The 23,488-nt window shown below is 41.3% G+C and overlaps 3 protein-coding genes across 9 annotated transcripts in view; 2 read left to right on the top strand and 1 right to left on the bottom strand.

Annotated features, from left to right (window-relative positions):
- The window catches only part of CFAP43 (cilia and flagella associated protein 43), a 44,007-nt gene extending 42,964 nt beyond the window's left edge, over nucleotides 1-1,043 (top strand). For both annotated transcript variants that reach the window (XM_048947182.1, XM_048947181.1), the window contains 2 exons: nucleotides 113-266; nucleotides 884-1,043. In XM_048947182.1, the coding sequence (XP_048803139.1) occupies nucleotides 113-266; nucleotides 884-1,041 (312 nt within the window). In that variant the 3' untranslated portion in view covers nucleotides 1,042-1,043. The remainder of the gene's footprint in view (nucleotides 1-112; nucleotides 267-883) is intronic.
- Nucleotides 1,044-2,939: 1,896 nt separating this feature from the next.
- On the bottom strand, nucleotides 2,940-6,401 carry SFR1 (SWI5 dependent homologous recombination repair protein 1). Of its 6 annotated transcripts, none has more exons than XM_048947197.1 (4): nucleotides 5,833-6,401; nucleotides 4,546-4,661; nucleotides 3,343-3,723; nucleotides 2,940-3,134 (listed from the first exon to the last, which is right to left on the bottom strand). In XM_048947197.1, exons 2-4 carry the CDS (start codon nucleotides 4,639-4,641, stop codon nucleotides 2,943-2,945), a joined length of 669 nt encoding a protein of 222 aa, XP_048803154.1. In that variant the 5' UTR covers nucleotides 4,642-4,661; nucleotides 5,833-6,401; the 3' UTR covers nucleotides 2,940-2,942. The 6 variants fall into 6 exon arrangements, with proteins under 6 accessions (XP_048803154.1, XP_048803155.1, XP_048803151.1 ...); XM_048947198.1 differs by lacking the exon at nucleotides 5,833-6,401 and adding an exon at nucleotides 5,598-5,807; XM_048947194.1 differs by lacking the exon at nucleotides 5,833-6,401 and adding an exon at nucleotides 5,432-5,587.
- A 14,917-nt stretch (nucleotides 6,402-21,318) lies between these two features.
- Nucleotides 21,319-23,488, top strand: part of COL17A1 (collagen type XVII alpha 1 chain) — a 45,819-nt gene continuing 43,649 nt past the window's right edge. The window contains 1 exon segment of the mRNA XM_048947180.1: nucleotides 21,319-21,411. The gene's annotated coding sequence lies outside the window, so the exon portion shown is untranslated.

Here is a 23,488-nt window from a genome sequence, read left to right as displayed (position 1 = left end):
TGGAAATAAACAGAGCTAATACGCAGTGTTGAAGACTATAGGCTTTCATCCAAAGTTTGAACAGCTTTCATATAATCTCATTTATTTGTTTTATTCATTTGGAAATGCACAGCTGCACAAGAAGAATATGAAGAAACATCAGAAGAGAATTAAAGAGTTGGAGAAGTGCATCAGTTTAAAAGAGCAAGCGAACTATGAGCTGAGCCTTGAGCTGAAGGAAATGCTTGTGTCTGTTTCAGAAAGGAGGCATATCTATCAGGCAGCTGGTGAGTTGCAGTAATGCACTTTAAGTCACAAAGAACATTTAGAAAGTATCTCCAACATTAGACAGTCCTGTTCTCCATCAGCATCCTAACAGGCAAGGAATGTTTATTTACTATTTCACATGTATAATTAGCAGTACTTCTACCACGACAATCTTAACATTGTTTACATAAGAACATTCCTACAGATGGATACTGTTGTAACCAAAGTTGATTTAATTACTGAAAGTCAAAATATTACAGCCATTAATATCTTCATTATACAACAGACCTTTATTTGTAAGACTGTCCAACACACTTCTTTTCACATACTTAAAGGAACAGAGGAACTAAGAAGGATATCCCTTATTAGGAAAGCTACATAGTTCTTCCAAATGTCAGATGATTAGTGTCACAGCATTGGGTATTTGTTAAAAAATAAAGGAAGTGCAGCCAGTGCCTTTTAAACTTTTTTTGCTTTATTCACTACTATAAAGACCACTAAATCCAACTGTGAGCCTTTATCAAAAATGTGTGCTGCTTTTATACAGAAATTGGAATGACCCTTGAGCAAGTCCAATACATTTGTAGACAATGCATCCACTTTACGTATAGGCTGACTCATATATTGTTTTATGCAGACATGCAGCATATTTCTGAAAGGAATGCAAAGCGGCGTTACCAGGAGATTTTGAAGCAGAAAGAGCTGCGAGGTCTCATAGAGGAACAGGAAAAACACCTTGGAATTCTTCAAGCAGAAGCTGAAAGATTAAGATCGAAAACATTCCCTATTCTTTAAAAATCCCAATCCTGGTAGATATACAAGAATATGAATTTGGAAATCTACCTTTTGTCTCTGCACTTGTCTTTCAGCAAATATTTTCTTCTGGTACCATCTTCTGTTCTTCTGTTTCTTCTCAAGTAACATCACTTTGAAGGATACATGTTTGTTTCATACATTTTGTACCTTGTCTTACCTACATTTTTTTTCTTTTGTGATGCATTTCTGCTCTTTTGATTATATAAACCATATAGCTTATTACAGAAAATAAATGAAAGATTAGCTTGTAGGAATGATAGGAATACACCTATTCTATTTCCTTAGAATGCAGTTGTAGGGTATTGTGAAGTACTGCAAGAAAGCAGTAAATCTGCATCTGCCACTTGCTTCCCTTTTCCACGCTTCGTGTCAGTTTTTCTTACCTTTAATAAATTCCAATAAAATCTAAAATTATTCCTCTGTGAGAGTATTAATAGCTTTGATATCTTGATTCAGCAAAATCCTATACCTGTAATGTACTTCTGTTGTGACTGCATTACAAACACTTCTGCTTAATCACCTCAGAGGTTTTTAAAGGATTCTAAATACATCTCCATTCTTCCTGCATGCTTTTTTACTTCTTGCTGAAACTTCCTTAGAAACAACAGAATTCCAAACTTGCTAAAGGTCTTAGGAAAAAGAACTGCCCCCAAAAGGAAGTCCCATCATCTTGTTTCAGTAAGTTAAAGAGGCAGAAGAAATGAATTATTAGTACCTAAAATGTGATCAGTAATAAATGTTGTTCTTCATTAATTCCCAGTGGGCAATGCCACTCAGTATTCCTGAAAGTAAACTGTGGCTACAAACTTCAATTTAATGAGCCCTAACAACATTAAAACAGACTATTTCATCTGTGTTTTTCTTTCCACTTCCCTTGGGGTATGGACAAAATTACTTCCTTACTAATGAGTAATTGCCACATATAAAGAAAGCAGTTAAACTACAGCAAATAAGGAGTGGGGTTGTAGTTAAAAATATTTACAGCAGGAAGCATGGTAGATCAAGTACAGGTCTATATACTGTTACAGTGGATAAAAGAAGGAAAACAAAAGCAGCCAAGTCACCACACTACATACGTACAAGTGAGAAAATAAGCAATTTCAAGTTGAAATAATAAGAGTAAAACATTTTGAGAAGGCAGTGCTTATTGGAGAAGGAATGAAATGCTGGAGTTTTCTTTAGTGTTACTGCAGAAAGGTAAATGATGCTGTAATTGAAGAACCTTGGAGAGAGAATGCCTCAGCTCTTAAATGAGCCAATACAGTAGACAGATGGCAATTACATTTTTTTTTTCTGTTACCAAAAGCTGTTAGAGTTCCTCTAAAAAGAACTGTCTGGACGAGGGTCAGTGCCATTATATTTCCCTTAGATGTTCTTAATAGCTTTAATTATTGCTAATTGCAGTTCCAGAATATTAACACAAAAATTATCTTTACCTGACTTGCAAAATGATGTCATTAACTAGCAGCAGGAATAAGTTTGGAAGATGAGGATGTATCTATGAACAAAGAACTGAACCCTTCTCCCCATCTAAACACCAACAGAAGTGACAGTTGATTTGAACTTGCATTCTGTCTTAAAACCATGAAGACTAACAGGTACAAAGCAGACAGCTGTTTGATCAAAGTATTACTTGATTTCATTTTATTTAAAATAATCACTAACCAAGCTCTCTAGCCAGTTTTCCAAAACAGTCTGCATAAATTCAGTTTTCACTATAAAGTAATGGTTTTTACAGCCTACCATGGTTAAGTATGCAGTTTCACAAGCTCTGATGAGAAACTCTCACCAAAACAAAGTGTTGATCAGACAATGGATTTTTATCAGTCCATTCAGTCTTTTTTGCTGATGCATGTAATTGAAAGCTTTGCACCAGTAGGTTACGTGTCCACAAAATCTTCTTCTGTTCTGCTGTAGTGCAGTAAGTGGTCTTCCAATCCAAAAGTATCTATCAGCTGACTGAGACTCACTTTCTTGCCATCTGCAGAAAAGGCAGACTGCAGCTCATACAGCATCAGCTGGGTACTGCTTCTCCATTTTACTATCAAAGCCTGCAGTTCAGACAGGTTGTTCTAGAATTGGGATTAAGAAAAAATAATCAGCAACATTTCTGCAAATGAAAAATGATTTTAGTACCCTGCAAATCTATTTTTATTAAATGGTTTAAACTGAGCTAATATACAAACACTACACAAATGTGGCTTAAATCAATAAATAACAACACCATTCAATTTCTCTTCAAAGAGTGATTTAGAAGGGCTTTCTAGAGGTCATCCTTACCTTAGATCGGTACATCTTGACCAGTTTGAGCCTTCGAAGTAGCTCTTCCTTATCTTTCACTTGTTTCATCAGCCTTACTTTTTCTTCTAGGGACTGCTGCTGACTAACATCAACCCTTACCACGTTCTCTGCTGATTCGCAGAGATTGTTTTCCTGTAACGGACTTTTGAAATAAGTATTTACAGTGCAGTTTCTTTCTGGGCATTCAGAACCATCTTGTAATGTGGAACAATCCATGCCTATCTTTGGCAGACACCCACTGTCAACATCTGCACAGTCTTTTTCTTCAGTATCTACCTTGAGCCGCTTTGCCACTGTAAAATTAGCATTAAATGAACGTCTTGTTTTCTTTAATCGTTCCCTTAGAGTTGCGCTCATTGGCTAAAGAAAATGAAGAACAAGAAAAAAAACACTCGTCTTCAATCAAATTTCAAAGAACTTTTTATCCATACAGAATATGTCATTAGTAAAGACAACTGTAAGACAGATTTCTGAATTGTCACTGTCTTTTGCAAACGTAAAAGTTAACCTCTTCCTTTCAGGTGTGTTTGCACACAGCAACAATTTACTAAAAATATATATCTGTATTGCCTTGTTTATTTATATACGTGCGTGTGTATAATCCTTAAAGTAAACCCTCATTAATGCACTTAGTCTTTGTGCAAAGACACATGGCATATTTCAACTTGGCTATTTCCAGCTAGTTCCACTTCTCCTCTTGTTTAATGGAGATAAGGATTTTATTTTTTTCTTAACATTGCATCCTACCACACACACACTTCCTCTATTAGCACTAGTAAAACATCTATATACTACTTAAGAGTATCTGTTAACTTGTTTTTAAGTGTTTGTTTTTAAGGGACTATATACATAATTTTGACTTGTTCATGCCTTTAAGTCCCTTAAAAACAAACACTTAAAAACAAGTTAACAAATGTATTTATAATTTCTAACGTTTTTATCCATGGAAAAATCCTAAAGCACAGGAAAGGATTAGTTAAGGGACATTTGCAATTTAGCCTCATCCAGCACAGTTCCAGTTTACACTGATATGCACTATGGCAAGTCTGAGTGCTTCACTATAGTGCGTGGGAGGAGAAACACCAAAGCAGAGAGTACTATTTTCAAATGCAAGTAGAAGTCACAGGAGGTCACTTTACATATATGGGAACCAAGAAAAGTAGGACCTTTAAGTTTGTATACCTGTTTTCCTGAACTAGTCCTCTGTGGAGCTGCTGTCCCAGAATCCTTTGGTGTATGGCACAAAGACGTCAATTTATCACACGCTGCTTCCTCCATCTCAAGGCAGACAGCAGTTCCTGTTGAAAAACAAATTGGGTGCTGCTGTTCTCACCTGATTATAGCGAGCCACATGGCTGCAGAAATGAGTAAAAAGCTCTGGTAAGAAATACTAGGGTTTATTTTCTAATGGTTACAAACTATTACAGAGAAGCAAGAGAACTTATGAACCACTTGGACTTAGTATGCCTGTAAATCAAAGGTCAGATCCTACAACATCAAACTCATCAAAAACCCTTACTCCAAATAAACTGCATTTTCTTAACCTCAGTGATCCCTGCTGCATGTCTGACTTAAAGGCACAACCTTTACAAAGCCAGGTTGTTCAGAACCAGTCCATTCATTGAGGGGCAGCCGGAGCAGCGATAAAGGATTGCTGGGAGCCACAAGATTTTTGTAGTCCATCTGTGTGATCAACCTTTTCCATTAAAAATAGTAATAGGGTACTCAGATGATTGAAATAACCCACTGCCTCGTTTCATCCTTCTGGGGATGCCGCCACACAGCTGGAAATTTAGAGTCCAAGTCCACATTCCCCGTATGCTCCTGAATGGAAGCGGCACACCTCTCAGCACGAGCCAACAGTACATTGATTTCAGCGTGACTTCGAACAGCGCTCATGAGCCACCTGCTAATGACCGAGCTGCAGCCGCAGCCTCAGCTTACCTAAAAACTGTAACTAGGAACCTCAAAACGGAATTCCCTTTAAAATCCTGCAAGCAATCCCGCTCCTCAGAGCTACGCTTAGCACGCCGGGCCGGCCCCTGGCGCTGCCTGCCCGCCCGCTTACGCCGCGGAACCGCGTTCGGCAGCTCCCCCCAAGGGGCCTTCCACCCTCTAGAGAAGCTAAGGAAGGAGGAAGGCCGGGGTTCAGCAGCCCGAAGAGAAGAGCAACCCGCAGGAACCACCCGTCGCTGCGCCCCGCGCCAAGCAAAACAATGCACGCAGCTCCTCACCGAGCCGAGCGACCCGCCGGCTGCGCTTCAATTTCCCGCTTCCGGGCAGTGGGCGGGGCGCGAGGGGCTGAGAGCGGGGAAAGGCGGAGTGAGGCTTGAGTGCGTGGTGCGGGAGGGCGCGTTAAGGTTGTGATCGGGCGGATGCAGGCTTGCATCCGTCGTGGAGGTGCTGGGCGGGGCCGGAGTTGTGGAATACGCAGTGCAGGATATCTGCGTAGATCCTATACGCGCTTACCGCTGCAGCTGGGCTAGCTTGTTGCGTCTGCTAGGCCAGCATGGACACGCTGCCTTCTGGCCGAGGCCTTGATCGAGACTGGCCGCCATCTTGCTGCACGTACTCCTGCCTCAGGGAGAGGGGTCTCAACATGGTGCACTCCACGGCGCAGTGGTAGGCTGAAGTCTGACTGGGATTTCAGCACTGCTAAGGGAGCCGCGGCTCTGCTTCCCACAAAGCACCTTCTACATCTGATGCTGTCTCCTCATAGAAGGGGAAAAGCTGCACACTTCCCAGCAGACTTTCATATTTCACTATACTGATCTGTATAGGATTTATTTATTCAGTGCAGCTGTGCCAGGACTGAGGAAACGATCAAAAATGACCATAGTGGTGATTGCTCCCACTTGTATCAGGCCCTCTTGCTGCATTGGTCACAGCTGAGCACATGGAGCAGGCACACCTGCACAGAGATTGTAGGTCGTGCTCTTTATTTCTGTAGCAGAATGGCAGCAATTTGTTGACTGATTGCTCTGTGCAGCCATAGAGGAGGATGCTGGGCTTCCATCTATGTGGAGACAAGATAGCACTGAGGTGAGTAAGCTCAGTATAGGAGACATTAGTTTGACCCTAGGCATGCTTGCTTATTTCAAATAGAATTTTATAGTGACAGTAGAGCCTTTTTCTCTCAGAACGTTAACAGTAAAGGTATCAAAGCATTCACAACCCTTTTGTGAGTTGGTCTGGGAGATCGGAACACCATTAGATTATTTGACTGTGTGAAACAAATGTTTAGCCACACGGAATATTAGCGAATATGTATTTACCAAATGTTTGAAGTTAGGTTATGTGGTTAAACCATATGATCAGTTGTAACTGTGCAGCAAAAACACAATGTAGTATCTCCTCTGTTGCTTGAGGCAGTTGTGAGGCGTTTTTAAACTTTGGTGTGGCCTGGTGCTTTTGATAGTTTATTACAGCTAAACTCATGTCATATATTTTAAAGTATGTTAAAAAAAAAGTGGACTTTTCAAGTGAAGTAGTGAAATTGCTCATGGAACTCCTACAAATGTGGATCAATTCAGCTGAATTTCAAATGCACTGGAGCTTTGAGACAACATGTCTCCAACTTCACAACATGTTTCCTTCTGTCTAGGGATGGTCCCATTTTTAAATTACTCATGCTCTGTTGCACAGACACGCTAGCAGTTGAGTTGCACAAGAACAACAGAAAGCTTAAGATTTTAGATCGTTTGCCAGCTGAGATTCCAGTAAGATTTTACAAGAACATAACGCATGAAAAAGTCATCTTGTGTATTATCATTGCTGCCTTATTAGAGCAACGCCCATGTGCCCCACCCCAGGTAAGGATTCCAGTGAGACTGTAAATATTGAAGGATGGCTCCACATGTAAGGTTCATGTGTTTAACTTAATGCAGAGAGGAGAGAAAAGGAAACTTTATTATCAGTGTTCACTGATGGGTAATGGCTCTAGGAGGAGGTTCTGCTTGAGGTTAGTGTTAAGTGTTCAGCTGTGTGCACCAAGTTTTTATATGGATTTACTTTGTGCTTACATGCGTGAGCAGTCTTGCAAAAGCACGTGACTGGTTGAGGATTGGGCAGGAGGCCTGGGACTGTGCTGGGAGCTGGAGTCATCTCAGTCTCTGTCCAGAACTTTTATTGCAGAAATGCAGTAGTATTTGATATTGTGTTATCTACATCTTAACAACGGCAAACAGAAGTCAGACCAACATCTTCCTCTCAAAAAGGAAAAAGAAATTATCTATGTGTTACCATACCAGCATGTGTATGGCACACTGTAGAGCATTTTGCAACAGTTCAGTTAAGCTCACCAATATGTGCATACAGTTAAGCATTATAATAGCTGTTGTTTGATTACTTTTTATTCATTTTGTGGTCAAAATAGTTTGAGTTATGCAAAATTAAAGAAAAAAATTATAGGAAATTGAGCACTGGGTAATACAGTTATTGAGATGTGTTTGCTGAGCATACCTTCAGAGGAAAGCAGAGAAACTTGTTTCCATGAAAGACATCCCTGAAAGCTTACTACTTGGTTTTATTTGTTTTTCCAGTGATGAGGCTTTATTGATTGGATTTTTTCAGTTTACACCAGTTGAATGGCAGACAACTCACCTATATAAGTGTTCTCTTTTTAAGGTCTCTTTCATTAACCTTACATTTCTAGAGGAGCAGTAGTGCTTAAACATCAGTGCTAACATGATAAGAACATGTTACGGGCTCCTGTCGCATTATCTATCGTAGCACATCCAAAGTGGAGAGAAACAGTGAAGGATACTGGCTCTGGGTTGACCGTTACAGATTCTTCTCTTCCAGAGCACCAGAAATGTTTTTAGAGTGCCAGAACTTCCATTGCACAGCTTGCTGGGCACAACAGTTGTGCCTCTTCTCTCTAAGCATTGCCGATGAGTAACTGAGATGTTAGCCAACATACTAAGTCTTGAGGCACTTATGCATTGTTCCCTTTTCTTATTTTTTGAAATCTATTGATCTTGCTTAAAGCCAAATGATGTATCCTGACGCATGAAGTATTCTGCACTGTCTACATGTTTTCTCTTGCCTGAGGCAGCAGGGTGGAGTGTTTTTGAGCGTCCAACCACTAACTGCTGCAGAAATTTTTCAGTTCCCACCCACTTCAGCATAGGCCTTGGGCTGTGTTTTTACTGGCTGCAATTCACTCCTCAAAAATGTTCTGACTTGTTTATAGCTGTTTAAATACATTAAAGGAATGGCTGCTAGATTCCCAGAGTAAAACCAGTTTAGACTGCAATAGAATTTGACCTTGAGATATAGATTCTGCACTTGTAATGCTGTAAATGTCCAGTAGTTACACTGAAGTCACTAGAATGTTATCAGCATAAAGCTAAAGCAAGAGTAGAATCGTGCTGCCTTTTCTGCTTTGCAATTTGGGGCTTGCTTGGACAGCCCCTTATTTTTTCCTTCCATTTTCAAGGTACCTGTCTTGAAAGGAAAAACTGAATTAATTTATTGTAGCTGAGAGGTACTGCAATTTGCCAGTACAAATGATAATAATATAAGTGCCAATTGAGTTGGTCTTCCAGTTCTTGCTGCTGCATGCGAGAATAACCAAGTGGGTGAGGCACAGAGCTAATAAAAGGGAACAACATAAGAATGTCTTTTATTTTCATTTCGTATGTGGGATTTTCTCTGACACAGTCCTGCCAAAAATTACAGTGTTTGAAGTCTTTATGAGACTAGCAGGCAGTAAAAGGAAACAATAAACAGACCTTCAGTCTTCTTGTCTTTGGTGGAGAACTGAATGGTCATTATTTTAAGAAAATTTAAGCCTTTTGAATCTAAACCTATGCCCAGACTAGTACCTGGTACAGCTTTTTGTTGTGTGCGGTGCTCTAATCGTATTTTTGTGTTAAAAGTATTAGAGGTTGTTTTTCTAAAGTAACATGCATCTCTCTGCCCTGTAATGCGTGCTCAAGGTAGTTGTTAAATTGGGCTTGCTTACATCCTGGTGTAGAAAGTCTGTTTCAACTTTTAGAATGAGATTGGAGAGAAGGTCTTGGAGAAATTGTGGGTGAAATCTGGCTTGGTCTTGGTGTCTTAATGTTCCATGTCTTCAAGTAACAGAAGCTGTTGCTGGGCAAAAGTAGACTCCTTGGTGTTTGGCAGAACACAATCTTCTCTGAGAGAGACGGGCATCGCTCAGTTGAGCAGGGTCATTAGGAGCTCGGCTGAGGCATAGTAAAGCCAAAGTTCAGAAACTGGTAATGTCTCTCTCTTTACCTACTGCGTGGCATTGCAGTGTTACACTGAGTGTATTTGCATGACGTGGGTTGTAGTGGAGATTGAAGAGTTGCTTCTTTTTCTGACATCCTTGTACATAAGTTCATTTCACACTGTAACCTGATAACATTTACCTGTGCTACTGACTGGTGAAACTAAAAGCTCGGACGTGGCTTGATTGCAAGTGTAGATGGAGATAATTTGAGGGCTGTTACCCATAGACTGCAGGACTACAGGTAACATGCACTACCCAGTGGGTGCTGTGCTGGCATGCCAATCAAATGCTGCAGCAAGCAGGTAAGAACACATGGAGATGCACACCTTACATTCTTCCTGAACTCCTGGGGTCTCACTGTGGCTCTGAAGGTAGACATCAGTGATTCTTGTCTGCTACCATTTCACCAAACCTCGCTATGGTTTGTTTTAGAAAAATATCCGTAATACTGAGCCACACCTCATTCCCTCCCAGACTGCTGTGTCAGCATGCAGGATCTGAAAATACACTTCCTCCATGTTACTAAGAAACAAAATAACTCACTTACCTGAGGCTACAGAAACCCTTATGAAGTAAAAACTTAGAGGTGTTTTCCTAAGGATGAAATATGAATGAGGCGTACAGAGAATTTTGCATCTTTGGATACTGGTGACAGTAAAGTGCCATTTAATTAGCTGAGGTTTCAGAGTGGCAGTGCTGTCAAATACATAACTGTGCTTATACTGCAGACAGGCTCAGAATCCAAAATACTTGTGGGAGAACTGGTTGAAAGGGTTTTTGTTTTTGTTTTGTTTTGTTTTCCTGTTAATAACTTACTTAATAATTGAAGTATTATTATTGATGTAATTGATGGGGTATGGCTGTTTATTATTTGTGCAAACAAAATCCCTTCTGAGCACAGCTAGATTAGGAAAAGCATCAGCAATTGTGAAAACGTAGGAAACACACTTTTTAATATAAAGATTGAAGCAAATTCTTAAAAGTCAAAAGATTTAAGGTACTTACAGACAGTGAGAACTAAATAAATACTTCTTTTCAGTCATTCCTTCAAAATGCTCAGCTGTGAGGAAGCAACAAGAATGCTTCTGTCCCATTCTGTTCAGCATGAAATACATGTGCTGAGACTTTTTGGCTGTCCTAAGTTTCTTGAGTAAAATACATGGTCTGTGTCAGCTATTGGTTCTTCTCAAACTGTTTATTTCAGTGTTTGTGAGCTAACTGTAATGATTTGGTTCTGGTTATTTACAAAGTAATTTCAGTGCCAATTTCCTTTTTGTATTTATGTCTGAAATAGCTCTATGTTGAACTCCTTTCTCCATGTAGGTATATGGAAGGAGCTTTACTAGAGAGTTATAGACATTGTACTAATTTCATACTATGTGAACAGGTTGGATTTAGTCCTTGTGACATTTGAGGCCATGGTGAAACCTCCTCCTGACCTGAAATGTAGCTGTAGGTGTCCCTGTTCATTGCAGGGGAGTTGGGCTAGCTGAACTTTAAAGGTCCCATCTGACCGTGATTCTGTGAAGTGGAGCAGAGCTGGCCTCGTGTTGAACGAGCTTCACCAAAGGAAGGTCATGCCTAACTAATCTTGTGGCCTTCTATGATGGAGTGACGGCATTGGTGGACGAAGGGAAGGCAACCGATGTCATTTACCTGGACCTGAGCAAGGCCTTTGACATGGTCCCCCACCACATCCTCATCTCCAAATTGGAGGGAAGTGGATTTGATGGGTGGACGACCCGATGGATAAGCAATTGGTTGAAAGGCCGCAGACAGAGGGTGGTGGTCAATGGCTCTATGTCCAGGTGGAGGCCGGTAACAAGTGGTGTCCCCCAAGGGTCTGTCTTGGGACCGGTGCTCTTTAACATCTTTATTAATGACATCGATGAGGGAATTGAGTGCACCCTCAGCAAGTTTGCTGACGACACCAAGCTGAGTGGTGCGGTTGATACGGTGGAAGGAAGGGATGCCATTCAGAGGGACCTCGACAGGCTGGAGGGCTGGGCTCGGGTGAACCTAATGAGGTTCAACACGGCAAAGTGCAAGGTTTTGCATTTGGGCCAGAGGAACCCCAGGCACCTGTACAGGCTGGGAGGAGTGGTCCTTGAGAGCAGCTCGGCAGAGAAGGACCTGGGGGTCCTGATGGACGAGAGACTGAATATGAGCCAGCAGTGCGCTCTGGCAGCTCGAAAGGCAAATGGGATCCTGGGCTCCATCAGGAGAGGGGTGGCCAGCAGGGACAGGGAGGTGATTGTCCCTCTCTACTCAGCTCTTGTGAGGCCCCACCTGGAGTACTGTGTCCAGGTGTGGAGCCCTCAGTACAAGAAAGACATTGAGATTTTGGAAAGGGTCCAGAGGAGGGCGACTAAGATGATCAGGGGGCTGGAGCACCTCCCCTATGAGGACAGGCTGAGGGAGTTGGGCTTGTTCAGCCTGGAGAAGAGAAGGCTGCGGGGTGACCTCATTGCAGCCTATCAATACCTGAAGGGAACCTACACCCAGGAGGGGAGTAAACTCTTCAAAAGGGCTGACAACAGCAGGACTAGGGGAAATGGTTTTAAGTTGAAGGAGGGAAGATTTAGGTTAGATGTTAGGGGGAAGTTCTTTACTAGGAGAGTGGTTAGGCCCTGGAACGGGCTGCCCAGGGAGGTTGTGGATGCCCCGTCCTTGGACGTGTTTAAGGCCAGGTTGGACGGGGTCCTGGGCAACCTGATCTGAATGTGTATGTTTGGTGGCCCTGCTAGGCAGGGGGGTTGGAACTACATGATCCTTGGGGTCCCTTCCAACCCGGGTGATTCTGTGATTCTGTGTGAATGTCTGCAGAAGTGGGTTTTTGCAAGGCTGTTTGTTGTCCTCGTGGAAGTTAGCAGAAGTGTGTCAGGTGGGGTCAGCTAACAGCACTGTTTCATGTGGTGTTGAGATACTTCAAGTGCTGCTGATTGTATCAGTGTAATGTGGAAGAGTGCAACCAGTCCCCTCAGCATGTCTGTGTGGAGAACATTTGTCCAGGAGAGCTGAAATGATACTAAGAAAGAAAATTATTTGGCGAGCCAGATTAGAAATTGCTATCCACACTTTATCTGGGGGCTTTTTCCTGTCAGTGGACCACACAGCTTTGAAGTCCTGGCGTCAGTAACATCTGTCACATGTGTCAGTAGTCATGGAAGAAGCTCTCTTTGTCAGCCTCTTTGATGGCAGTCATGCCACTCCTGCAACTGGAAATCTCCATTTACAGCTGAAAGGAGAGTTACTTTGGTTTTAATGCTTTCAAGCTTAGTGGATTTTTCACTGAGTTAATGACAAACATTTTGTTGGATAACATATGCCTGAATATGGAATTTCATCACTGCTAAATACTCGGTGGTAACTCAGCACATGGGAATGCATTGACAGGTTTTCTCTTGAAAGACTCTGCAGCTGTGAGATCAACAGATAGATCATCCTGGAGCATTAGCTAACGTGTGCCCTGCCTCTTGAGCATGTGGGACTGGGCATGACTAACCTTCACCTGTTCCCACTGATGTCTGGGTAGAAGACTGTTCTGTGGGATCCTTCATTTTTCTAAGATCAGCAATGCATGTATAGGTGCATCCACTTAGTCATGTGTGAAACGTGGGTATGAAGTGTAATCAAGAGTATTGTTGTCTGTGCCATGTAGTTTGTTTTGTTTCGTGACAGTGTCAACAATAAACTTTATTGCAGATTTATTTATTTATTTTTTTACCTGTAAGCAAGATTCTCCCTTTCTAAAATGAAGTGTAAAAGCTGTTGAGGTAGCTCTGGTCCAACACTTCCCTGTCTTAAGCTTTTCTCTAAAAACTGGAAGGAGAAATTCTTTTTTTGCTTTGTGTTACCAGCTCGTGAGCCTGGCTCTAACTGTTGGTTTTCTGTATCTTACAGAAGAATATTTAGGTTTACTTAGAAAGGTAAAAGTATGTGCAGAGACTGTATCACAGCTATGATGCTGAGCGCCATACGCACACTCTGAAGTCACTGTGATAAGTTCTTTTGCTGCTCTTATTGCTGCACTTTTTTGAAGCACCAAAAACACATGAACCCATTTCATTTTTGTATTGCTGATTTCACTGAAATTGATTGAATGTTTATTGCTGGTTTTTTTCCACTGATGTTTTAAAACTCTAGATCCTGGGTAAAACATTAAACAGTGCATTCAAGGGACACTCATAGGGTATTATTTCTAATTCTTTAAAATACTCTTTATTGTCTTGGAAGTTCCTTGAATGCTTGGTACAGAAATATTCCGGAATTAGTTTGCACACAGAAAAATGCACAACCAACAGTTTCTTGTATTTGATCATCTGCTTGTTAATGATTAAGCTGTTTGTAAGTTGGGAGCCATACATCCTCATATTACACTGAACACTTCTTTGCTCCTAAGTGCTTGTTGTCTTTTTTCACTGGTTTGTTCAGCTGTCTGGGCACAGTGTATTTGTTTTAGGGAAAGCAGAGGGATTCCACTGGTGCTGAAAATAGCTACTGTAAAGAAAAGAAGAGTAGCAGTGTGTCATCCTGGTAGTCCCTCTAAACTCCAATCCCACCTGTAGTTCACTGACCTCCCCATGTGAGCTGACTGCTCTTGACTCTGGCATCTGCTCCGTCTCTGTTTCCATTGCATTTATTCTCACTTGATCTCTGTTTTTCTATGCTTCATTTTAATATTTTATGTGCATGTGTTGGCTTGTTCATTTCTTTGTTTTGTTTGCATATTTCTGGCATGCATCGGCTGTTGCAGATGTTCTGTCTCCCACATTTTTTCTTCTGAGATTGAGGGGTATCAAAGCCTATTCACGAGTCTGGGGATATGCGTATGTATCAGTATCTCAGTAAGCATTAGGTATTGGATACATCTGTTGGTTGACAAAATAATTTGCTTCTGGAAATATTAAGAAAATCAGTTTCCAAAGCAGTTTTCATGCCTGCCCTGCTTAAGTAATTAGCTAATGAAACTAAAAGTTAAGCATTGTCTGTTGGTCAGGTATATGAGCTTCACCAGTTTGGCACTGGTTGTCATTTACCAGCAAGATGTGGTAGTTTTTACCTGCAGCTACAAGTTTAAAGACATCTGCAAAGCTGCCAGATTGTTGTTGTCAAAACAGCAATTAACTGAAGCGTCGTGCAATTAAACTAGACCAGCGTGTGTTAAACAGCCTTGGGCATGCTGGGAATGAAGTCCCCAGTTCAGCAAGATATTTAAATATGCGTTTTACTTTAAGCATGTGGGCAGTCCCCGTGAAGGCTAGTGATTAGTTCATTCACAGTGATCTGGGGAAAGTTGCTGGGCAGGAAAAGCACAGCCTGCTGTTCAGACCCCTGCTGGCATCTATGACTGTGTCATTCCAATACATAAAAGGTGGATGCAAAAAAAAAAAAAAAAAAGTTGCTAAGTTACACTGTGAGTGGAAGAGGGAACGTGATCCTCAGCTGAAGCAAGAGATACTTGGTTTGGAACTCCCCAGACATTTTGTATCAGTCACCATAGTGAGATGCAGACTGGGTTGCCTTGGAGGCTCTGAAACGTCTGTATGTTTTTGAAATCTTTTAATGAAAAATCTGTCATGGGACAGGAAGATGGACTAAATACCTGCTTGAAGGCTTTTTTACTCTTATTTTTCTATAGTTGTACAATGTTGTATACTTCAAATTACACGCATACCTCAGACCAAATGTATGCAGACTCGCAATGTCCTTACTGGCTTAGGCAAATGCTATTCTGTCAGAAGGGGGAGCAGTGGAATGGAGTTCTCGCTGAGCTTCCTGTCAGTAGGTTGTTTTTGCAAGAGAAACTCGATTTGATGAACCCAGTGGAGGAAACTCCAGACATACACACACTTAATTGTTTGTGAGGATTCTTCATGTCTTGTCACCACTGCATTTGACCCATGATGACCTAAAAAAGATTGTTATTTTTTTCTGAACTCTTTGTGCTGGAAACTGAAAACGTTTTTAGAGATTACAAAGCCTTCAGCTGACAACTTGAATCATGGAAGTTAATAAAGTAGGAGTCAAAGAGCATTTCCTTTGCAGATGCAGGGTAAGCAAGGTATTGACCATAACATATATCTGGCAGCCCTGTTGGGACACTAAATATACCCACAAAGATCCACCCCAGCAGGTATATCTGAAATCCATAAAGTACAGAGTAAAGATGAGCCCAAGGTGCCTTGATTTTGATGAGGAAAGACTGCATGTTATCACAGGTCTCATGAATCACTTTGAAATGAAGAGTCTGAATGACAGCTAAGTTTCCAGCTAGTCATCTCGCTGATGCACAAAAGCCTCAGCTTTTGGAAAAGGCTGAGGGTAAGAAAAGGGACTTTTTGATCAGAGATGTGGAAATAGAGATGGGCATAGCCAGAAAACTCAGAGCTAAGTCAGAAAATCTGCCACAAACTGGAAGTAAAGGCTACTTAATTATCTTGGCTCTAAGTTTTGAGTGTTCACTTGCAGATGTTTTAGAACTATTTCCAAAATTGTCTGGTAGCCTGAAGTTCAAGTCCTGGCACAAGCAACACAGAAAATAAAACAACAGAAAATAAAAGCTTTCTTTTACCCCAAGGTTTTCCCATGCCAGCTGAACAGTGCAGTATACTGGTCATCATGCTGCCATTTCTCCTTTTGCTTATGATTTTAAAGATTCTTAGTACTCAAGGAAATCTGGTTTGTAAAATGAGATCCTCTTGAAGGCAACGTTGTGTGAGTGATAGAATCCCCGTATGGCCATAACTGGGGAGGTCAAGAAGCAAAAGATTAGCTGTGCTGAGCCTAGCAGCCAGATTACATTAAGAAGCTCTTGTGGTAAAGTGAGCTACTGCTTGTTATCTTCTCTGTATATTCTTTGTTTATATCCTCACTGATTTATTTGTTGTAACTGAAATTGTAGCATCTTTTACAATAACACTGAGCTACTCCAGGTAAAGCCCCACTGTGCAAGGCAGTATGATCTCAGAAAACGTAGAATCTTCTTTCCAATTAACCATCATGAGAACTGCATGAAGTCAGCAGCTAAAAATAAAGATGTGTTCTTGCCTCCAGAAGACATAGGAGTCCTGCAGAAAATAAAAGTATCCCAATTAAATCTGGTGTATTGGAGAGCTGCCATACAGTTGCCATCTTGACATTGTCATTTTGATTGTAGAAACGAGTTACAGATTAGTTAGATGAGCTGTGGGCAATGCAGCAGTTCAGATATCTGAATTCTAACTCTGCATGAACTGAGACCAGCATTTGTGACAAAGCTGCCTGATTTCTGCAGATGGTATCACTTGTTGGTACTGCTGCACCAATAAACATGGGCAGATGTCCCGTTGTGCTCCTTTGAAGCAGGACTAGTTCAGGTGGAAATACCACAGACTGGCATCTGCTCTGCTCTCTGCTGGGTCACAAATTTTCTTTCTGTTTATCCTTCACCGAACAGACCTTGGTTGGAATTAGTGTATCGCTTTGTATTGTATGGGGAAGGTGTGTCTGGCTAGAGATTTGCTTGCAGTAGCATGATCTCTGAGGAAAGGTGGGAGGCTTGGAGACATGGGGGAATGGAAGCAGAAAGAAAATTGCAATGATTGATGCCAAATCCTGTTTTGAACCCACGTAAGAAGAAAATTACAAACTGAAAGATGCTCTACGTTAAAGAGCGGAGAGAATCCTAAAACTGATTGAAAAACTCTTGTTATTGAACTGCTAGCTGTGAATTTCAACTTCAGCAGTGCTGTTCAAATATTTGTTCTACTTGCTATTGATAAATGGTGTGACTCCAACTATTCTGCAGCCTCAGCCATGGTTTCCAGCTTTTACTTCTGTTCCTAATCAACTCAGGCAAGATGAAAAACAACAACAATACAAAAAGTGGAGACTGGCTCATTTAAACCCTAATCTCTGTTTTTTTCCCAAGTGGCTTCTTAAGAGTAATGATGAGTCTCTGTTGCGACTACTGAAAACTGTGGGTCTGCTCTGTAGTTCCATCTCTACAGGACTGTTTGTATGGTCAGGAGCTCTGTGCCAGCTGTGAGATACAGATGTGAAATCAAAAATGTTGAAGTGCTGGCATACAAAAATGACAGGAAATCCACAAACGCTGTGGTTACATAGCAAGATGCAAACGAAAAGCACTGTGAAAGAGACATAATGATAAAAAATAAAAATAATTTCTGTATATTTTAATTTAAGCATAAAAATCAAACATACGTGAAAATATAAAAGGTAAAATATATTAATGCTTATGCTAAAACTGTAAAAATCCTTATATAACAATAGAAATTGAGAAAGATAGACCTTGTACTTATAGATCTTAGAGAAAATGCCCTTTGTGGCAGGAAGCTGGATCACAGTTTCAGCTGTGCCAGCTTTCTCACGATCAGAGCGAAGGCCAGTACTGTGGCAGGGACAACCAACGACAGAACAAACAGCACATGCAGACAGTTTCCTCTGTTTAGATGCTTGCAATTACAAGGCTGAAGAAAGACTACTGTGCTTTCTGCAAAGCTGATAGAAGTGAGACTTCTTATAAGCAATCAATTCATATTAAACGTCAGAAGAAAAGCATGTTCTGTGCAGAGTCACCTGTAATGTGTATCATCCTCTGTTCAGAGTCTGCTAGCAGACTGACTCAGCCGCAAACGGAAGCTCAACAGTGTGACGCCTTTAGTGCCTGTTCCTGAGGTGTTCTTAGGGAGTCAAGGACTGCTTATAAAGTGCTGTGATGGTGTTTTTAGCTCTTGATGTTGATGAAAGCTTAGGACTTGTTGACTTTGTTCACTCTGTATGGTTTTATTGAAAGAGTCATATATTTTATGCAGTCATTCAGTCCATCCACCCTGTTCCATTTTCAAAGAAAATAGTAGATGGTTTTGAAATACCTTAATACTGGAGGTTGTTGTACGAATTAAAGCCTTAATAAGGAGGAGAGAGATACTGTACTGGTGCACAAGTGATGTAGAAACTGCTACAAAATCCACCATGAGCTTGCTTTTTCATTTGAGTTAGAAAAAAGTGTGCGTAGTAGCCTACAAAAAACATTTTGAAAATGTTGCTTTTACTATAGTCTTTCTGTGTAATGTCTGACATGTTACTTCTAACAGGAATAAAATTGTATCAGAGGTGTTGTGCACAACTTCATAGATCTGTTGGTGCATTGCTTATGAAGGTTACTGTCTTTAGAAGAGCTAAAAAAAAAAAAAAAAAAAAAGGCAGAAAACTAAAAATTATTGCACTTGTAATTTAAACTTCTAAAAAATTAAGTTAAAAATTTTAGGTGTTAAATCAAGGAGTAGAAACAATGCACTGCAAACTAAGCCATTCTATGATGTAGGATGGAGGGGACCTTAAAGACCATCTAGATCCAGCCTCCCTGGCATGGGCAGGGCTGCCAGTCACTAGATCAGGCTGCCCAGCCTGGACTTGTGCCTCTGGAGTTGGGCATCTACAACTTCTCTGGGCAGCCTGTGCCTCACCACTCTTTTGAATAAAAATTTTCTTCCTAGTGTCTAACCTAAATCTCTCCCTTCTTTTAGTTTAAAGCCATTTCCCCTTGTCCTACTGCTGTTAGACTGTGTAAAAAGTCAGTTCCCCTTCTGCTTGTAAGCTCCCTTCAGGTACTGGAAGGCCACAGTGAGGGCTCCTTGGAACCTTCTCTTCTCCAAGCTAAATAAGCCCAACTCTCAATCTTTCTTCATAGGAGAAGTGCTCCAGCCCTTTAATCATCTTCGTGGCCTCCTCTGGTCTCACTCCAACAGCTCTGCATCCTTCCTGTACTGGGGGCCTCAGACTTGGATGCAGTGCTCCAGTTGGAGCCTCGCAAGGGCAGAGCAGAAGGCAGCAGCCACCTCCCTTTCCTTTTGACCACCTCTCTTTTGAGGCATCCTAGAGGTTACTTAGCAGTTCTTGGGATAAAAGAAAAAAGTGGCAGAGGCATAATTTCTGTAACAGTGTTTCCAAGGAGAAGGCGACTCTGAAGAAGTACTACTGGCTCTGCATGAGAGTGATGCATTTCTCTTTAGTTCAGAGTTTTTTATGGTGTGAAAGAGAAGGGTCTTCAACTTCAGAACTGAAAACGTGCTTCCAGCTGCCATGTGTGGTGTATTCTGGAGACTGATACTACCAGAAGTCTCATGTCCTGTCTTGTGCTCCCAGTCCTGCAGATCAGCAGTCTTCTATCCATGTGTATTGGATAATAATATTTTATGCCTCTGGAATGTATTTTCTAATAAAGGAGTGCCATTTAAATTAAGGCTTTGCAAGCCTCTACATGGCAGGTGAGGCTTTGTGCCCCAGGAAAAGCAGGTGCAGAAAGATAGAAACCAGGATGAAGGATTCAAACCTTCACTGGGGACCAGTGCAACAAATAAATAGATGCAGAAATTGGAATTAAATCCGTTTCACGTGACTGCTTGCCCCAGGCAGTTATTGCATGTGCTATGATATTATCTTTTGTACCAAATAAAGGTGTAGAGTTGCTCCATAGTGTGTGGTGCTAAACCAGATCAAAACAAATGCAACAGAAACAAGAATAATTCACTTTTATGTTAACGGAAAGTGATCTCTTCCTGATTCAAAACTCTTTCCCAGTAGTCAGATAACCATGTGTTTGGAAGCTAATTGACTTATGGTTTTGAAGCAGTCCAGAAAATCCCTTCTAATTATTAGCAATAAATGGGGCTCACAATATAATATGTTCCCTTACAGGGAGCACCTCAGTGGCCCATCAAGGACTTTTCATTCTGTTTATTTTGGCAGTGAAAAGTGAGCACCACCCTAAAATGCTTGAGAGCCTAATCACAGGTAGCACCTTGCTAGTAAGGAAGAGGAAGGAGCGTGTTGCTGTATAACAGAGATGACTTCTGGGACAGAAATCTTGTAGTTCTGATCTTTCATTCAAATGTGAGTCAGGAAATTTGCTGAGTAGCCTCAGTCCTCATCATGCATGGGCCTCAGAGGAACGATCAGAAGTTCTCAGGGTACACAAAGCACATATTTTGTAACGTTTTTACAAAAACGCTTTTTTATTTCAATCAGAAACATGGCTTCATAAGCTTGACACGTCTAGAAATCTTACTGTTTTGAAGGAAACATTTTCTGAAAGCCTTTTCAGCCCAGGGCAGACTCAGAGGATTAGAGAGAACAATGTGAAAATCACAGTTTTAAATCACCATTACAGGTGTATCAGAGAGAGGACTTGTGCCAGTTCTTGCATATTCCAAGTCTATGTATTCACCACTGGGATGCCATTTTCTAGTTTCTTCATAAAAAATATATATAATGCCATGATTTCAATTTGATAGATTTAAACTAAGGGGACACTCTTAGTCTTTCAATATTAGATGTTAGTATTAATTAGCAAACCTACTGCCATGAATGCACAAGCAGGAGCACATCTACAAACTCAGCGTGCAATACAGTTAGAATTCATGTGATTTTTGCAGGTCGTTATTTTTCATCATCCTCCCCAGACTTTGCCAACCTTTGTGCTTATGATAACAATTAACTTCCCTCTTTTCTGATAGTAGGAAAAATGCACTTAGGAAGTGACACTGTAGTAGTGCTCAGCACAGTCACCTTATGCAGTTTAAGTAGTGCTAGACATTATCTACTGTGTGATTTGGTTTCCAGAGTTCAAACAGGACAACTGAAACTCAGAAATATGACTTGCATGACTTACAATGACATGAAGAGCAGAAGTGTGAAGGGCTGGGGAAAGGAAGAAAAAAAGAAATTGCTTCCAGCGAGCCTTCCAATCACCTTCCCATGTGTTTCCAACCCTGCTAATGAGAATCTTGCTCCTGAGGTAGGAGGTGAGTTGCTGCAAGCTGTTGTTGAGCCTGGCAGACATTTTCTGCCAGGATTTTTTAGCCAAAGGGGATTTTAAATCTTCTGTCAAGATGGCAGACAGAAATCATTCTTTCTCAATAGCATTGAGTATTTTCTGAGTCAGATCTGTAAGATAACTGTCCAAAGTTTTGCTTTTGTCCTGTACGTACTTTGCATTGAATGTTCTTCCTGTGTTGCTTTTCGCAATAATGCTGAAAAATTGCAGGCTTCCAAGTGGCAGCTGGTAGGACTATTTGAGTTGTTTGTTTGAAATACTAATTGCTTAGAATTTTGATCATAGGTACAGCTGGGGTGCAATTCACAAATCAACCTTGTTTTTTTGCGGCTGCCAGAAAGTTTTTTTGCATGCTGCCAGTTATTTGTAAATAGTTTGCTTTGTCTTTTGTCCATTATTTATATTGGTATAAAACACAGCTGGGTCATTTGGAATTGGTTTTGCCCTTTTCTGCTTGGCTGCCTGAAACATTTGGTATGCAAAGACAGCAAATTATGCATTTTCTGGTGCATATTTCTGGACTAGTCCTAAAATTGAGAAAGAGTTCACAGGTGAACTTGCAAGTAGGTAGCTTTTTAAAAGTTAAAGGAGAGGAAATTATCAGACTGTGCGCTCTCTTAAATAAAATACTTGGTGAATGGCTTCCTTTCTCATTGACTGAGCACTTTGGGCAGTGGCCCGATTGCAAGTAACTAGCAGCATCAGGCAAGAGACTCAGTTAAGCTCATAGCTGTGCTGTTGTACAGAATGTGTTGGAGGCAACTCTTATCCAGAAGACAAAGTGGAAGAGATTATTCATTACTCCATCACCAAGGAGAGGAGTCTTGTGAATGAAAGTTCTGTAGTTAAAACTCTCAGAAGAGCAGTGTGATCAGGTCCATCTGCTTCAGGGCTGTGTTCCCTGGCAGATGCTGTGGTTTGCTGGTCAGCTGTGGGAGCTCCCTAGTGGCCTCAGGTGAGGGAGAAGACAGAATGAGAGGCAGAGATAACAGCTTATCATGTTGCAGACATGTTGGTTAACATCCCAGCTTTGATGGCATCTGAGGTGATCTGATGTGGCTGGTCCTGACAGCCTGCTCCTGCTGTGCGGCCTGACCTGTACCAAGATGTAAAATGTGCCCAAGCATCAATGCACTTAAAAGGCTGCTGAGAGGACAGGCAGACTTAAGGAGGTCACGGGTGTATTTTGTTTGGATCTGTCTCTCACCAAAACTTCTATTGTAAGGAGCAGTCCCAGATGCACAAGACAATGCCCATGTCTGTTCCCAGCTGTAAGTCTGTGCTGCTTGCAGGTAACTATTAAGCAGTTGTATTCAGAGCACCAAGACAGAACCACAGCCCCGCTGTCTGTGTGTACAGGCCTGTCTCTGGGCAGAGGCAGACAGCTGCCTACAGCTGCCAAGCACTGCTCCCATCTGCATAGTGATAGTGAGAGCAACAAGACCAAGTCTTCAACCACCTCCTCCTGTTCTCTGTCCCCCACCAGAATAGTCTGGCCCTTCTCTGAATCAGTACAGTTCAGTTTATCCTATACTGTTAAGATCAGTGTTTTTTAATGATCCATATGCATACATAGTTTTATTATAATTATTATTATTTATTAGGTGCGTTGTAATAGACCTTAGAAGCTGTAACAAGCTTCCTGTTGTGTGGAGTGCTGTATAAATCAGAAGGAGAAAGGAAAGACAGTCTTTAGATCTATGGCTTTTATATTAATAAGTACAAACAACCAAGACTTCTCTCTATCACTGAACTCTCTTGAGACCTGTGAGATTGCGTTAGTGATGTATTCTTTGCATCTTGACGTTACTCATCTCTCAGCACCTCAAAAGAAATGATCAGGTCCCCACAAGGCTGTTATTCATGCCTGAGGTTGCTCATGATGAGTTTTTCAAGTGATGTGCAAACTGTGGGCTTGGGATGTTGAGTAAAGGAGTGACTCAGGGTGCTCTGGTTGGTTCTGTTGCTGCTTGGCCCAAGCATGCAAAAACCAGGGCACACGGGGAACTGCAGTTGCTACCTGTAAATAGGTGTTGTATCTTCTT

This window comes from Lagopus muta, chromosome 5 (genome assembly GCF_023343835.1).
Source record: "Lagopus muta isolate bLagMut1 chromosome 5, bLagMut1 primary, whole genome shotgun sequence".
Taxonomy (NCBI): Eukaryota; Metazoa; Chordata; class Aves; order Galliformes; family Phasianidae; genus Lagopus; species Lagopus muta.
Note: the sequence above shows the minus strand (reverse complement) of the source record. Positions and strands in the feature narration are given on the sequence as shown.

What these genes read in the sequence shown, in the direction of transcription:
- SFR1 (XM_048947193.1), bottom strand. Translation starts at nt 5,231, where the DNA reads ATGTACTGTTGGCTCGTGCTGAGAGGTGTGCCGCTTCCATTCAGGAGC. An exon ending in CAGAAGGATGAAACGAGGCA is followed by an intron (nt 4,662 to 5,110) that starts GTGGGTTATTTC and finishes GTTTTTCAACAG; the next exon opens with GAACTGCTGTCTGCCTTGAG. An exon ending in GGACTAGTTCAGGAAAACAG is followed by an intron (nt 3,724 to 4,545) that starts GTATACAAACTT and finishes CATTTTCTTTAG; the next exon opens with CCAATGAGCGCAACTCTAAG.